General features: G+C 47.9%; 1 protein-coding gene across 1 annotated transcript; it reads left to right on the forward strand.

Annotated features, from left to right (window-relative positions):
* Positions 1 to 7,302: 7,302 nt before the first annotated feature.
* LOC123050490 (S-locus-specific glycoprotein S6-like) lies at positions 7,303 to 13,038 on the forward strand. The gene is made up of 7 exons (XM_044473274.1): positions 7,303 to 10,380; positions 11,018 to 11,146; positions 11,250 to 11,347; positions 11,480 to 11,693; positions 11,798 to 12,023; positions 12,165 to 12,297; positions 12,486 to 13,038. Exons 1-7 carry the CDS (start codon positions 9,069 to 9,071, stop codon positions 12,750 to 12,752), a joined length of 2,379 nt encoding a protein of 792 aa, XP_044329209.1. The 5' UTR covers positions 7,303 to 9,068; the 3' UTR covers positions 12,753 to 13,038.
* The last annotated feature ends 2,113 nt before the right edge of the window (positions 13,039 to 15,151 follow it).

The following is a 15,151-nucleotide window of genomic DNA, read 5'->3' on the forward strand; positions in this document are numbered from 1 at the left end:
ATAGTTATATTTTTAGTGACTTTTTTGTCAAATTATTTTGATATATGATTGTTTTGTTTTTCTGCATGGAGCACATGGCCATATTTAAGTCATGTTCTATTTGAATATATGTTTTGTGTTAATGGATGGGAGACAAATGGATCGTGTCAATATCTTTCAAAAGAAAAGACGGTGGACACCCATATCATTATTTTCACTGAACTTACTGAATACGTATCCTACCACATAATTTTGGACAGATGGACCATGGTTATTTCTCAATTCAGAGAGCTTTGAGTCGAGCTGTCGAGGCAACCAAATGGCCATGTGGCTTTACCATGACCAACAGTAGGAGCGAGGTGACTTGATAGCACCATGAGGTAATGTCGCAAGCACTTGAAGTTGGTGGGAATCATTGAAGCGCCCTTGACACAAGAATATTTGGATTGCCTTTTACAAGAGGACAGAAGAGGGCGAGCTCCTTATGATAATTGTATACAAAATTTGCATGCAGGACTGTGACCTATGGAACCAGTGTTGAGCTGTTGATAAATCTGCTACGTACAAGAACAACTATGTGAAGTGATATCTCTCAAGTCGTGTGAGATTTGGTCAAAACTATAGGGGTATTTTTTTTTTTTGAATGAATCATGATGATACCTATGTTCTCCTAGAATGAGTGCAAGACACCTCGATTTTGTTTCATTTGTAAGTATAAGACTGTATAAAACTAGTTACATTATGTTTTTTTTTTGCGGGGAATTATGTGGATAGTTTGATATGGATGACTAGCTAGTACACGATATTTATGATTTGCCGGCTAATTACAATTAATTATGATGATGTAGCAGCTATTACTATTGTACCGACCTTCCGCAATATATTGTTCCAAATATTTTGGGTCAAAGTTTGACCATACATTTACCTAAATGATAACGCCCACACGTGTGGCACTTATCAACATGGTCCAAACGCAGTCGATGCTGTTCGATTCATTTGCATGAATATTGCAGCAGTTGCCATCTGGGTCGAGAGCCACGTAAGCACCCAGCGTCGTGTGGGCGTTATCATTTAGTGCCACACGTGTGGGCGCTCCTCGTACGAACGGACACAAAAAGTATATGCTACAATCACGTATAATTTTAACAATAAAATGTGTATATGCTACAAAAATTATACGTGAAAATCCACTACTATAATTTTTGTAGCATATACATTTTATTTTGTTATTTATGTAGATGGTCAAACTTTGGCTCGAAATACAAGGGACCTTAAAAACCCCGGAGGGAGAAACTACTTCCTATATTGTTTTTTTTAAGAAATTCGACACGTTATTGATTACGAACATCAATATACAGAGTTCCCAGATGGAATCCGGAGCAGAATACACAATACGAAAATTAACATCAAACTCAGAAGATAGTGCTATCATGTGTGCTAAGGCATTCAGAGAACGGCCAACATGTCTGAAAGACAGAAGTGAGAACGCGGTTGCAGTCTCTTGATATATGCTACCACCACACCAACTTCCATCCCGTCGAAGATGCCGTTTATTATTGTCAAACAGATGTACAATAACCCGTAATTCCTATTATGTAGTTGGACATGCTGGCGGAATGCGGATGCCACATGAGGTGAGTGTCTTGAGGAAGTTGGGGCGATTGATGTAGCCGTAGAACACCGGATCCTGCAAGTACGGGCAGATGCAGCCCTCCTGCTCCTGTGCCCGGAGGTTCGAGCAGCACAGCGTCGACGGTGCACTCCAAGGTCCTTCTTTGATGGATGGATTGCAAGGCAAAAGCATATCCAACTTAGCAGTACACACCCACTTTTCCGCCACCGCACCCCGTGCCACCACCACTACAAGCACCACGCACATCACCACTGCCGCCGATCTAGCCATGATCTTTGATGTCCGCGACTTATCTCTGGACACAATGCCCTTAAGTTGGTGTGGCGCAAGGTAAGCCAAGCACACCACTCATATTTATAGGCGCAGAGGCGAGGCAGACGATGTAACGTTTCTAGACCATTTTTAATAGAAGATTTGGTGTACCCAATCTTCTAAACCTAACTAATCTATATTTATATCTATATCTATCTATATCTAATATCTAATATCTATATCTATATCTATATCTATACCTATACCTATACCTAACTAATCTAGATCTATACCTTCTTAGAGAGGAAACGCTTGCACGACTTTAGTGAATTGAAGGCCTTAAAGCGTTTATAACAAGGTTCTACGACAAGAAAAATAAAACAAATAACTAAGTTCGATACAGGCCCACGGGGCCAAAGGCTCAAGAGACAAAAACGCACGACACACGACATGACCAGACTGACAGATCAACGCACGACGACAGATCAATCTCCATGTTAGTGGCCCTCCTCCCTGAGAGCCTTTGCATGGTGTCTGAGTTTGCCACACATCGCCTCAATAGTAGATGCCTCTGTGGTCTTGTTTAGAGGTTTTCACAGCTATAAGAATGTGGTCATTTTATACAACGCATCAGCTGGGTGTTTAAAAAAAATGCCTTCGATAAGAGATTTTGTTTCTAATTTGCCATAGGGCACAAGGCAGCATAGAAAAGATAAGCCATGCTAATTTGCGTGGGAGATCCCATGAGCCTCCCACTGAGGGTATGAAAAGCAACAAAAGAAGTTTGTGCCCAGCTGCACCTCGTGACATCTTGGACACATCCCCGAAGGAAATGAGCCAAGAATCATTTAAAGAAAATATGATTTGAGTCTTCCATTTTCCCATAGAGCGGGCACATGTCGTCCCCCACTGTGTTCAGCTTCTACACTTCCACAGCCGATGGTAGTCTATTGCGCACAGGCCACAGACACAACTGCCAAAGAAAAATCTTGATTTTGGTTGGAATGTAATCTTGATTTTCGTTGGAATGTGTGCTTTCCAGATATCCATTGCTTGGAAAGGAGCGGCATTTTGATGTAGGAATGGTAAGAGAGCCAGTATAAAACTGCCCAGATGGCTCAAACTTCCAACGCAAAGAATCAGGTTCAGCACACAGATGAGTGCCCCTAAGCAACGCAACCAGACAAACCCATTCCTCCAACTCTAATGGCCCTAGGGAGCGACAAAATTGAGGGCCCCACCGTCAGTTTTGCCAATTCTCGTTAATGAGTTTGGGCACCGCTAAATTAATTGCAAAGAATCGTGGGAACTAAGAGATAAACGGATTTGGTCCGGGCCAAACGTCCAACCAAATCACCGTGGATTGGTCGTTCCCAATTTTGTGCACAACACCAACACGTAGCAGATGGCGGATCTTCGTAATTTATTTCTAAAATTATGATTTGTTATGAAATGCGTCCATTGAAACTGGAGCATGTTGAAAGTACTTCTACCCGATGATGTCTAAGCACAGTCCTCCAACGCCCGTCAGAATTTTCAAGGCCCACTTGGCCATCTAGCAGCAATTCATATGTTTGGTGATGATATTACCGAGGCCCCCAACCTCCTTTGGAGCACAGATGATATGCCAATGCACCATGTGATATTTTTGTTTCTCAAGTTATTTACCCCAAAAGAATCTGGATCTGGCAATATCAAACTTTGCATGAACCACGTCTTGCCGCCAGTCGATTGGTACCTGCCAACGCATGGTTCAATTCTACCGGCAACTCGATCAATGATAAAGAGGAAGTCTTCAATGGTCAAATGCTTGGGGGTGAGCGGCATACCAAGATATTTGATTGGGAGGGATCCCAACCTGCAGATCATAATGTGGGCTGCCCTCAAACAGTCCTCCAGACTCCCATGACATATGGCTTGCTCTTATGAAAGTTTATCTTCATGCCGAACATCGATTCAAAACACATTAATTGGAACTTCAGATTTATCAAACTGACGGGGTCATTCTTAATGATAGCTAGATTACCCATTGCGCCAATTGGCGTAGAGATCAACTATGGGCCAGAAGTTAAGCGAACTATTTAATGGGATTTTTTATCAATTGCCTGCAAATGATTGCTCATAAAACGTTCTTATTTCCCTTGATGATTTACTTTTGATTACATCAGACTCTGTTCCTGATGGAGCCACAAAAAATGACTTGAAACATTCAAATCGAGAGCCCAACCCGGGAATAAATGAGCACTTGAAGCATACACGTCATTCGGCTAGATAGCAGGGGTAAAAGGCCATAAGAGAGGCAAAACATGCCATCCAGCCAGCCGCAGCGGTCCAACGCCGGGCAACACAAAACCGGGGCCAGAAGTTTAGCAAACTATTTGAAGCATTTTCTCCTCAAATGTATACGAATGATTACATTCATAATGCGTTTCACCTATCTTGATGACCATCATTGCCCATAGCTTTCTCTGGCGACTTACTTTTAATAGATGACCAGTTGAGCCAATTGACACAGAGAATAGCTACACCCCATAAGCTAAGCAAACTATTTTCAAGGTTTGTTTTTCGTGGGTATTTGAAAGGGTTTTTCCTCAGCTGTCTGCAAATAATTATGTTCATACTGCGGTTTCTATTTTTCTTGACAATGTTCTTTACCTATAGTTTTCTTTGGTGATTTATATTTGATGACATGAGACTCTGTTCCTGAAAGATTTTCTTCCCCGACCACCTGGAACTGCACAAACACCAACTACAACCAGAAGCTAGGAGCATCTCCAGCCGCGCCCCCAACAGGCCCTCCCCAGGCGTTTTTGCCGCGTCGGCGCCGAAAAAACGGCCCAGTCACGCACCCAGAAGCCCGTTTTTCGCCGGCTCGGGCCGAAACTGGTGCCGGCGGACCCAGGCCGAACCCGGTGCCCTGGGGGCGCCTGGGGCGCCGGCACAAGCGAAAAGGGCGCGTGGGTCTGCCCTGTCGGCGAGTCGAGCGCCTCTTCGCGCCGTTTCTTCCCGCTTTTCCCCCACTTCCCTCCCATTCTCTCCATTCCTCCCGCCAATCTCCCTCCCGCTCGCCTCCCAGCCGGCCGGCTGCCATGCCACCAAAGTAGTACGTCGTCCCCCGGGCCGCGGCAACCGCGACCGCCTCTGTCGCCCAGCCGAAGCAGAGGAAGCCGAGGGCGCCGCCGTCCAATCCACCGGGCATGACAAACGCCGAGTGGAGGGCGGAAGTTCAACGGCGGGAGGCTGTCACCGCCGACCGGCGGAACAGGGCGATCGCCAAGAAGGCCCGTGACAACGCGGCGTGTGCGGCTGCGGCTTCCGCGGACCAAGCCGAGGCCGAGGCGACTCGCGCGGGGATGATGAATCCACCCGGCAGCCACGCCCAGCACGCGCCCTGGGGCCAGCAAGGCATCGGCTCTCCGTCGCCGCAGCCATGGGGATGCACGCCCTCGCCGGGCTACGCCGACGGGGACGCGCACGGTGGGTTCAACCCCAACGTCACCTTCCCGCATGGACACCCGGCCCAGCGCACGCCCTCGCCCGCCTTCGCCGGCGTGCAGTACCCTCCATACAACTACTCGCCGCCCGCCTACGCGTCCTCCCCGACGCCCCCATTCCGTCGTGGCGCGCTGCCCTTCTCGCACCTCGGCGGCACCGACGAGACCGAGGCTGACATGGACAACATCATCGCGACAGGCTCGACCGCGGCCGCCGCGTCTCCCGAGTTCGTCACCCCGGACGACACGGTGGATCTCAGCGGCGGCATGGACGGCGAGCTCGGCTACGTCTACGGCGAGGAGGAGCAGGAGGAGGAGGAGTCGGCGACTGCTCCGGCGAGGAGGCACAAGAAGAAGAAGCGGGCGGCCAGGTCTGGCGAGCCGCGCATCAAGTGGGCGTCCAAGGAGGAGGAATGCCTCGCCGAAGCATGGGAAGTCGTCTGCCTCGACCCGACCACCGGCACGAATCAGAGCATCGAGACGTACTGGGAGCGCATCAAGGCCGAGTTCGACGAGCGCAAGCTCGTCGACCCCTACTTTAAAGGCGTCTACATGCAGCGCGGGGCGAAGGCGATGGCGAACCATTGGGGGCGTATCCAGGGGGCGTGCAACAAATGGCATGGGATCGTCGAGGAGGTCGCGGCTCGCCCGGAGAGCGGCGCCAGCGTTGAGGATCAGGTATGGCACGCCGGTCTCCCGCCTCTCTTCGCTGTGTGCGCCCGCCAACTGTTTGTTCCTCCGCGCAGCTGCTGCGCATGTTCGCCTTGTATCGGCAGGGCAACAACGACGCTGAATTCAAGTACCTCCACGTTTACAAGCGCATTGACATGTGCGAGAAGTGGGCGAAGGTCCGGCGCACCCTCGACAAGGCCAAGGAGACCTACAAGCCGGACGCGCCGACTCCGGGCGCGTCAGAAGGGCGGCCGGACGGCAACAAAGGTGCCAAGAAGGGAAAACACGCCGACGCGGCCACCGCTCGAGTGCAGGAGTCCATCAAGCACTGCCTCGTCGACGCACAGGCCCGAGCCGTCCTTCGTGAAGAGAAGACCGAGGCGCGGTGGTCGGCGTTGATGTCGAGCAGCGCCGTCAAGCTCGACCTACTCCGGACCAACGTCGCCGCGAAGAAGAGAAACACTGACCTGGCTTTCTTGCTGGGCGGGGCGGACATGCTCCAGAGCAACGACGAGGCGATCAAGGCGTGGTACTTGGTGGAACGTGGCATCATCCTGAACCAGCTTCCCTCAACGATGCCGCCCATGCCGACGCGCACGCCGACGCCGCCGCCAAGCCCGAGCGATGATGCCGCCGAGACACCCCGCAGCACAGAAGCCACGCCGACGCCGCCCAGCACGGAGACCCCGCCAAGCCCGCGCACGCCGACTCCGCCGACGCCGGAGGCCGACCTCGCTGTCTGATGCGCATGCGCGTCCTTTCTGCTTTTTGTACGCCGAACTTTTCATTCGATCGCCGAACTTGTGGTCACTTGATCGCCGGATTTGTGGCTTCTATTTTGTGAGCGGGAATGAGACTACGTTTGAATTTGCCGCGGCTGGGGGGGGGGGGGGCGCCTAGGGGCGTGGCTGGGAGGTAGGTCGCCCCCAGGGGCCAATCTAGCGCCGGTTCGCCCTCAGGCCGCTCTTTTTCGACGTCTTGGGGGCTGAACGGCTGGAGATGCTCTAAGCAATATATTTTGCGGAAATTCACTTTGGCACATGGGAGCATATGCCCCTGCAACCGGTACATAACATTTCAAAATGTCAAAACATTGCAAACAAAAAATTGGCGCGTACATCTTGACACTATTTGTTTTTCTCAGGTAACACGTTCATTAGGACATGGGCATTCTATTAAAAGAAAGGACATGTGCTGGACTCGGTCCACCGAAAGCCCATTCTGCCGCGCTCCGCCCGCAGCCCGCAGCCCGCTTCTTCCCCGACTCCGTTCTCTCCGCTCGTACGCACGGCACAACCCACAGGAACGACACACTCTATCAGTACCCACTCGCCGGCGGCGGTCAGCAATATGAGCAACGGCCACCGCCCACTGCCCAGTGCCCACCATCAGACAGCTATATGTGCTTCTCCCCTGGTTCTCGCGCGACTTCGCTTCGCGAGGGAGGGAGCAGGAAGGGAGGATTTGCCATGGTCGACCAGCGGTGGCGGCGATGGGCCATCGGCCACCTGCGCGCGGACGTCCCCACCGTCGCCATACTCGTCGAAGCGCACGAGTTCCCTGTCCCTCCAGCGACCGCGCGTCGTCGTCGACGGGATCTGAGGGGCAGCGCGGCGGCCTCACGCGGGCCTCCTCTGCTGCCCCCAATCCCCCGCGGCGACCAACTGGCGGGCCATTCCCGGGAAATCGCTTTCCGATGGCATCCCGCTGTGCCAACGGGGTACGCCTGGCCTCGCTGGTGGTGGCAGGTAGTGCCAGCACCTCACCGCACCAAGCCCAATCTCCGGATGCATCTTCAGGTTCAGACGTGAACTGAATCCGCCTTGATTCCGCCGCACATTCCAGACACGGCGACCCAGCACTGGCGAACACGGTATGTTCATATTTTATCCCCGATGTCGCGAAAAAACTGTAAAGTCAGATGACATTGTCGCTTGCAAATCATTGAAGATGAATTACATCAAGAACACGGTTCACTAAGTGCTGTTCCATGACCCGAGTTGTTAGATGCTTGAGCTATATTAAACAAACTTCACAGTTAAACATATGGAACTAATACACATTATTGGTTTGAACTGTTCAAACAATATTATGTGTTTGTGTGTAAGAAGCGGGTGAGGTTAAGAATTCAAAACTGCGAGGCACAGTCCTCACTCCACATGCACCCAACCGAAGGCATGTTACCAGTGAATATTTGACTTCTTCAATACAATTTATTAATTGTGCCGCTGCCCTTTTGGCTGATCCAAGCACCAAATTAGGCCAACCGTCAGCGGCATCCAAAATAAGAAAAATGTTTAGGGGTGTAGAATGTGCTCAAGATCTGTTTGTTATTTGCTATACTTGTAGTCTTTTATTGTGTTGAGAGGGAGGACATGGGCACGAGCAAGCCCGGTCCAGCAAAGGTTTGCAAAATTGCATATCCATAGGCCATAGCACTAACATATGATTCTCAAAAAGGAAAATGGAAAAAACAGCTGTCCATATACAGCACAGGCATAATTTTGGCAAGAACTGATTAATTATTGTGCTTATGCTTAGATTGACAAAGAACCTTTCCAAATCCACTAGAACTGATGCGGCATTACAAGATGGCACATCGACTCGCAATATTTGATCAGAAAGTTTTCTATGTTAAGTATTGCGTTGACAATTCGGGCGTCACCGGCTTGTAGATGGCATCATGGCAAGTTGGCAACAATCAAATAGCTGATCTAGTACTCTAATGAGTCTAGCTAGCACCACTTGCTTGAGATTATATTTCTTAAGTGTATGATCACCCTGTCCTCCTTCCAATTCCATCACACTGATAATTGAGATCTCGATCTAGTGCATTGCAAGTTCTTCGAAATTTCCTTTTCTTTTTGAATTAAAGTTCTTCGAAACTTAATTCAAGTACCGGCCACGTTAGCTGGATGTTGAACCACAATAATTTATCTTGTGCTTTTGGAAGGAAAAAAGTATCGTGTTGCCAGTTCAGGCTACAAAACAACTGCAGTCCATGACCAACATCTCTCTGGTGTAAGGGGACATCTGTCATGAGACCAACCAGCCAGCTCCTCCTGCTGCTCTTCTTGGCATGCATCTCGCTCCTTCCCATCCAGGCCCCCGCTGCTGACAAGCTCCAGAAAGGCCAAAACCTCACCGACTCCAATGGCGACACGCTCCTCTCGGCCGGTGGCTCCTTCACCCTGGGGTTCTTCTCTCCCGGCGTGTCCACTAAAAGGTACCTCGGCATATGGTTCTCGGTGTCCAATGACACCGTGTACTGGGTGGCCAACCGCGACCAGCCTCTGGTCGACAAGTCCGGCATGCTGGTGTTCAACGACGCGGCCACCCTTGTCCTGCTCGACGGTGCCCGCCGCACAGTCTGGTCTTCAGACTTCACTGGCGGCTCTTCTGCCTCGGTGGCTCAGCTTCTCGATTCTGGCAACCTGGTCTTGCGCAACGGCAGCAGTGTCGCCTACCCGTGGCAGTCCTTCGACTACCCGTCAGACACCTTGTTGCCCGGCATGAAGCTGGGCAAGAACTTCTGGACCGGAACAGAGTGGCAACTCACATCGTGGCGATCGGCCGACGACCCGTCTCCGGGGGAATACCGCCGCACGCTAGAAACCAAGGGGTTACCGGAGCTCATCCTGTGGCGTGGCAACGTCAAGACGCACCGCTCGGGGCCATATAACGGGCTTTACTTCAACGGCGTCCCAGAGGCATCGACGTACATGAACATGTACCCGCTGCACGTGACGGGCCTGACGGCCAGGCCGACGGAGATAACATATGGGTACACCGCCGAGCCTGGCGCACCGCTGACTCGCGTCGTTGTGAACCACACCGGCGTGGCGGAGCGACTGGTGTGGAACACCGACACAGGGGCGTGGATCTCCTTTTTCAGCAGGGGGGCGAGGGACATCACCTGCGATGCCTATGGCAAGTGCGGGGCGTTCGGCCTCTGCGACCCGGAGGCGGCATTGTCGGGGTTCTGTGGCTGTGTGCCGGGGTTCAGGCCCATATCGACGTCGGCGTGGCAGATGAAGCAATATGTGGGCGGGTGCCAGCGAGATGCGGTTCTGGAATGTCGTGCCGGGAAGACGACGGACCACTTCAAGGTGGTGCCTGGAGTGAAGCTTCCTGACACGCAGAATGCGACGGTAGACATTGATGTCGCTTCGCTGGAGGAGTGCAAGGCAAGGTGCTATGCCAACTGCTCGTGCTTGGCCTACGCCGCCGCTGATATCAGAGGCGGCGGCAATCGTAGCGGCTGCGTCTTGTGGACGGATGCCATCGTTGATCTTCGTCTCATTGACAGCAAGCAGGATCTCTATCTGAGGTTATCCAAATCAGAATTTGGTATGTACAGATTATCCATCTACGCATTCTTGCCATCCATGGTTTTTTTTGTCTTGGAAGGAAATTGACCGGAAATTCAATTCTAAGCTATACACCCGCATGAACAGTAAAATCAAGGGAAATAGTGGCATATTTAAAGAAAATAGAAATGCTTTAAGAAAGAACATGTTTAAGCATTATAATTTTTGTTTTTTTGCCGAGATCACCCCATACGTCCTTTTTCACAAAAAGATGCATGCAGTTAGAAGACACACCAACACGCTTGTAGTATAAAATTTTGAGATTTTTTTTTGCTGAAACATTTTAAAGAAATGTAGTAAAAAAGCGGTCGGACACTTCCCTGGACCCTGCGCAAGCGGAAGCTACGTGCACCTGGCTGCCGTTTTTATTATTTTAATTTAATATTTCTTGATTTTACTGTTCATGTGGGTGTATATGAGCCCTGAGCTCAGAAATACCACCCTCGAAATTGAATTGATTTACGGCCTCAGAAGAGATGACAGTAAAAAAATGCTTCATCAATGGAATTCACCATTTTGATAGAAGCAACATATTTTACCATCTTTCCAGTTTCTTTTGATAAGATAAGTTTATCGGTTCAGAATTTTAAGTTTCCATGTTTGATTTTTTATAATAGGTGGGCCATCTGTATCCCTGTTTCCTACTTGGATTATTATAGGTGTATCTGTAGCCTTGATCATCATTCTGGTTCTCCTTGCTTTCTGGTTTTCCACCAGCATAGGACAACTCATATTATGGTTATTAGGTAAAAGCTCAACTGTATAAACACATTATTCTCTTTCGTATTCCTTTCTTTTACTATTCCGAAGAAGGAAGGAAATGATCTCACAAGTATAATTAATTTCCAGAAGGACATGCAGTTTGCCTTTGTATTATAAGAAAGGCCACAGCAAATTTCTCTGGAGAAAATGTCATCGGCAAGGGCGGATTTAGCGACGTCTACATGGTATGAACTGTTATTGTACATATGAAGTGGCTTTTGTCGTAGATTGTATACTTCGTATATCTTTCTTTTTTGCGGGATATACTTCATTATCTGCTGAATCTACATCGTAGCATGTCACTGTATAATCACCAGGGGCGGCTATTCGGTAGAGAGTTTGCTGTGAAGAAGCTGAGAAAGGATCGTCTTACTGATAAAGGCAAGGAAGATTTCAAAAGGGAAGTGAAAATGATGTCAACGCTCGCGCATGTCAATCTTGCTAAGCTCCTCTACCATTGTCGGGAAGGAAATGAGTGGATACTAGTCTATGAGTACATGGAGAACAAAAGTTTGGATCGCTACATTTTTGGTACTCATTGCAATGCATGCCATGCTAATCTATCATTATATGTAGAAATGGAATCCACAGCTATTGGTACACGCTTTTGGCCTCACACCTATTTGGAAATGCAGGGGAACAAAACAGGCCCCGCTCCTCATTGAATTGGGTGCAGAGACTGGAAATAATTTGTGGGGTCGCCGTTGGTGTTGAATATCTTCACGGCATGAGATTCGTTCACAGGGATCTAAAACCTGGCAACATACTTCTCAGCGACACGTGGAAGTCTAAGATAGCAGACTTTACCACTGCGAAGCTGTTCATCGAAGAGGAGACAGATCCGACAGTAGTACTGACACCGTATGAATGATATTTCCAAGTCTCTAATGTTTCATATTCAATTAGACTGCTAGGACATGGACCATATATGATTGTTCCTTTTCCAGTTTCTCTTTGTCCAGTAGACATGAATTGACTCCATGTTTTTTTTATTAAATGAAGGGGGTATGTGGCTCCAGAGTATTCGTCCGAAAGGGCCCTGACGTACAAGTGTGATGTATATAGCTTCGGAGTCGTCTTGCTGGAGATAATCAGAGGGAGAAGGAGAACAAGCATGGCAACGTTCCTTCCTGATGTAAGTCTGATCATGACAAAACATACGTCCTCTAATTTCTTCCAACTGAAAAGTGTGCCACTAACTATGTACCAGTAATCTTTGTTCAACTTTCCACACAATGCACAACACACGTTACACACATTCCAAACATAGGCATATCAAATAATAATGAGTATTACTCCATATAACTGAACAAAATTTTGCAGTCCTGGGAAGCGTGGAGTCGTGATCCCAGGGAACTACTCCTTGATCCAGAAGTGGCTGAACCTGAAGGTGAGCTCTTGACAAGGCTAGCCAGATGCGTTCAGATTGGCCTTCTCTGCGTGCAGCATTTGCCTGAGGAGAGGCCTGCAATGTCTGAAGTTGTGGCAATGCTAACCAGCACCAACTCACAGCTTGATATGCCAATGGAACCCACAGCCAACGGGGGAGCAGGACCTATTGCACAACTAATTATCGATGACACCCCCTGACCATCTCTTGCTCAGCATCTCCTGCAGCAATCACAGCGTATGGTTTGTGATTATTTGGGACTGGATCCTTTCAATTTGAGTTCCGCATCCTTCGTCACGGCTTCATCGTGTTTAAGCCTATCAGGACGAGGCAGTGTCAGTGCGAGAGAAACACGCCTAAAACTTACTAGCGGTCCTAGACTTGCGATCCGAAATTAGTGTTTTATCTTTTGTACTTTTAACACTGGACATCGCCTTTGTGTTCAATTCCAGTGTTCAAACTATGGCAGGATTGTTTGAATTTTCTAATAAGAATAATAATGTGGGGAGTGTATTTTGTATGTCACTTTCATACCTCTTATCAAATGTTGCCTTCGTTTTTTGGAATGAATGTTTTATTTTGTTGTACTTTAAAACTGGATATCACCTTTATTTTCCTTTCTGAATCAATGTTTTTTCGAATTACGGCATGATTGTTGGAACTTTGGTTCCAAGAATGATAATTTGCACACCAGTTGTAAGCCTCCTTTGGTTTGTAGAAATTTCATAGGAATTCTGTAGGATAGGATTTGCAAAGGAAAATTTCGTTTGAAGCCCTTTGGTTTGTAGGAATGGATTCCTATTCCTATGTAGGATAGGAATCAATCCTTCATATTTTGGAAAAAAATTACGGCCTCGTTTGATGCATGTCACTTCACTTCCTATGATTTTCCTATTTCTATAATATTCCTATCCTATGAACCAAACGAGGCCGTAATATGGGACTTGCAGTCTATGGTTGATGTTTTTTTTGTGTGTGCTTAGAACACTGGATATCGCCTTTTGTTTTCCTGTCTGGATTTGTTCTTGTTCAAACTAGGACAAGATTGTTGAAACTTCTGGTACGAGAATAATAACTGGCACACAAACCAAGTAGTATGTCACTTTCATATCTGTTATCAAATCCTTTCTTTGTTGTTTTTCCAAAGATTTATCATCTTTTTTTGCCATATATGAGCTGAATTCTTCCGAGAAACTTTTATAGACCAAGCTTTGACTACCACCTCTCTAAAATCTTCCCTAAGTAACAAGGAACAACTCCAAGGCCAAAATCCCAGAAAATAGGGGTGTGGTCACTACGAAGTCTTCGCGTGGCTTGGTGGGATGCTAATGGAAAGAGTCTATCTAGATCTGTTGTGCAAAAGACTATCAATAGTGGTCATCACCAAATCAGATTGGTTGTTAGCCCAAGTGAAACTCCTATTGCCCATCTTGATCTCTAGAAGGCTAGCCCAAGTGAAACTCCTATTGCTAGCTCTAGATTTCAATCCAGGCATTAAAAATATCACACCACTTGAGGTTGACATTACCATTGCTTTTTTCTGAACTAAACCTGAAAAGGTTAAAGTCCCCACCAATCAAGGTTTTTTTCCTTTTTGGAGGACTTTCAATCAAGGTTTTTCTTTTAAACTTCAATCAAGGTTTTTTTTAGATGGCTCAATCAATGTTGGGGTACTGCAGTTTACAAACAGAGAGAGCCGGCCAATTAAAGAATCGACCCGACGACACAATTCACGAAATCATTAATTAAGGAGTATTCCTTTCAAAGATCACTCCCACCTCCTCAGGTTGCGACAAGTGGCGCACCTGAAAGTCTTCCCTTTTTTGTACATCCATTTATTCAAAACATTTATCTCTTAAACCGTGCATCTAAATCTCGAACCGTTTCCACCATTGGATTTCTCGTGTCGAGGCCTTCCAAACTAGATCTCATTTGATAGGTTTTGACGGAATTTTTCTCACAAAAAATACCGGACAAAAAAACCGAACTGGAAGCATGTTTTTTTTTCTTTCTGAAAGAGGCACGGCCGTGCCTCTCGCGGAAGCAAAACCATACCTCTTACGGAAGGAAAAGAAAAAAGAAAACGTGTTTTTCTTTTTTTGTTTCTGGGATGCACCGCCGTGCCTCTCGCGAAAGCACAACCATGCCTCTTGCAGAAGCAAAACCGTGTCTCTGGCGGAAGGAAAAAAAACAGAAAACACGTTTTTTTCGTTTTCGAAAGGCACAGTTGTGCCTCTCATGAAAGCATGACCGTGTCTCTCGCGAAAGCAAAACCGTGCCTCTCACGAAAGGAAAAAAATAGAAAACGCGTTTTTTTTTCGTTTCCGAGAGGCATGGCTGTGCCTCTCACGAAAGCAAAACCGTGACTCTCGCGAAAAAAAGAAAAAAACGTGTTTTTTCGCGTAAAATGTTTTTTTTGCCCAAAAGCTAAGGAAGACCTGTAAAAAACCAAAAAAAATACCGTTTAGAAAGCCGAGAATGCGTGTGGAAAAATAAATAAAAAACAAAATTCAAAGGAAGCGCCCAGACCGCGACACGTGGCGGCCGCTGAGAGCAGCCCACCCCCAAATGATCGTTGGGAGCGCTTGTCAACTAGTTG

This window comes from Triticum aestivum, chromosome 2D, assembly GCF_018294505.1.
Source record: "Triticum aestivum cultivar Chinese Spring chromosome 2D, IWGSC CS RefSeq v2.1, whole genome shotgun sequence".
Lineage (NCBI taxonomy): Eukaryota > Viridiplantae > Streptophyta > Magnoliopsida > Poales > Poaceae > Triticum > Triticum aestivum.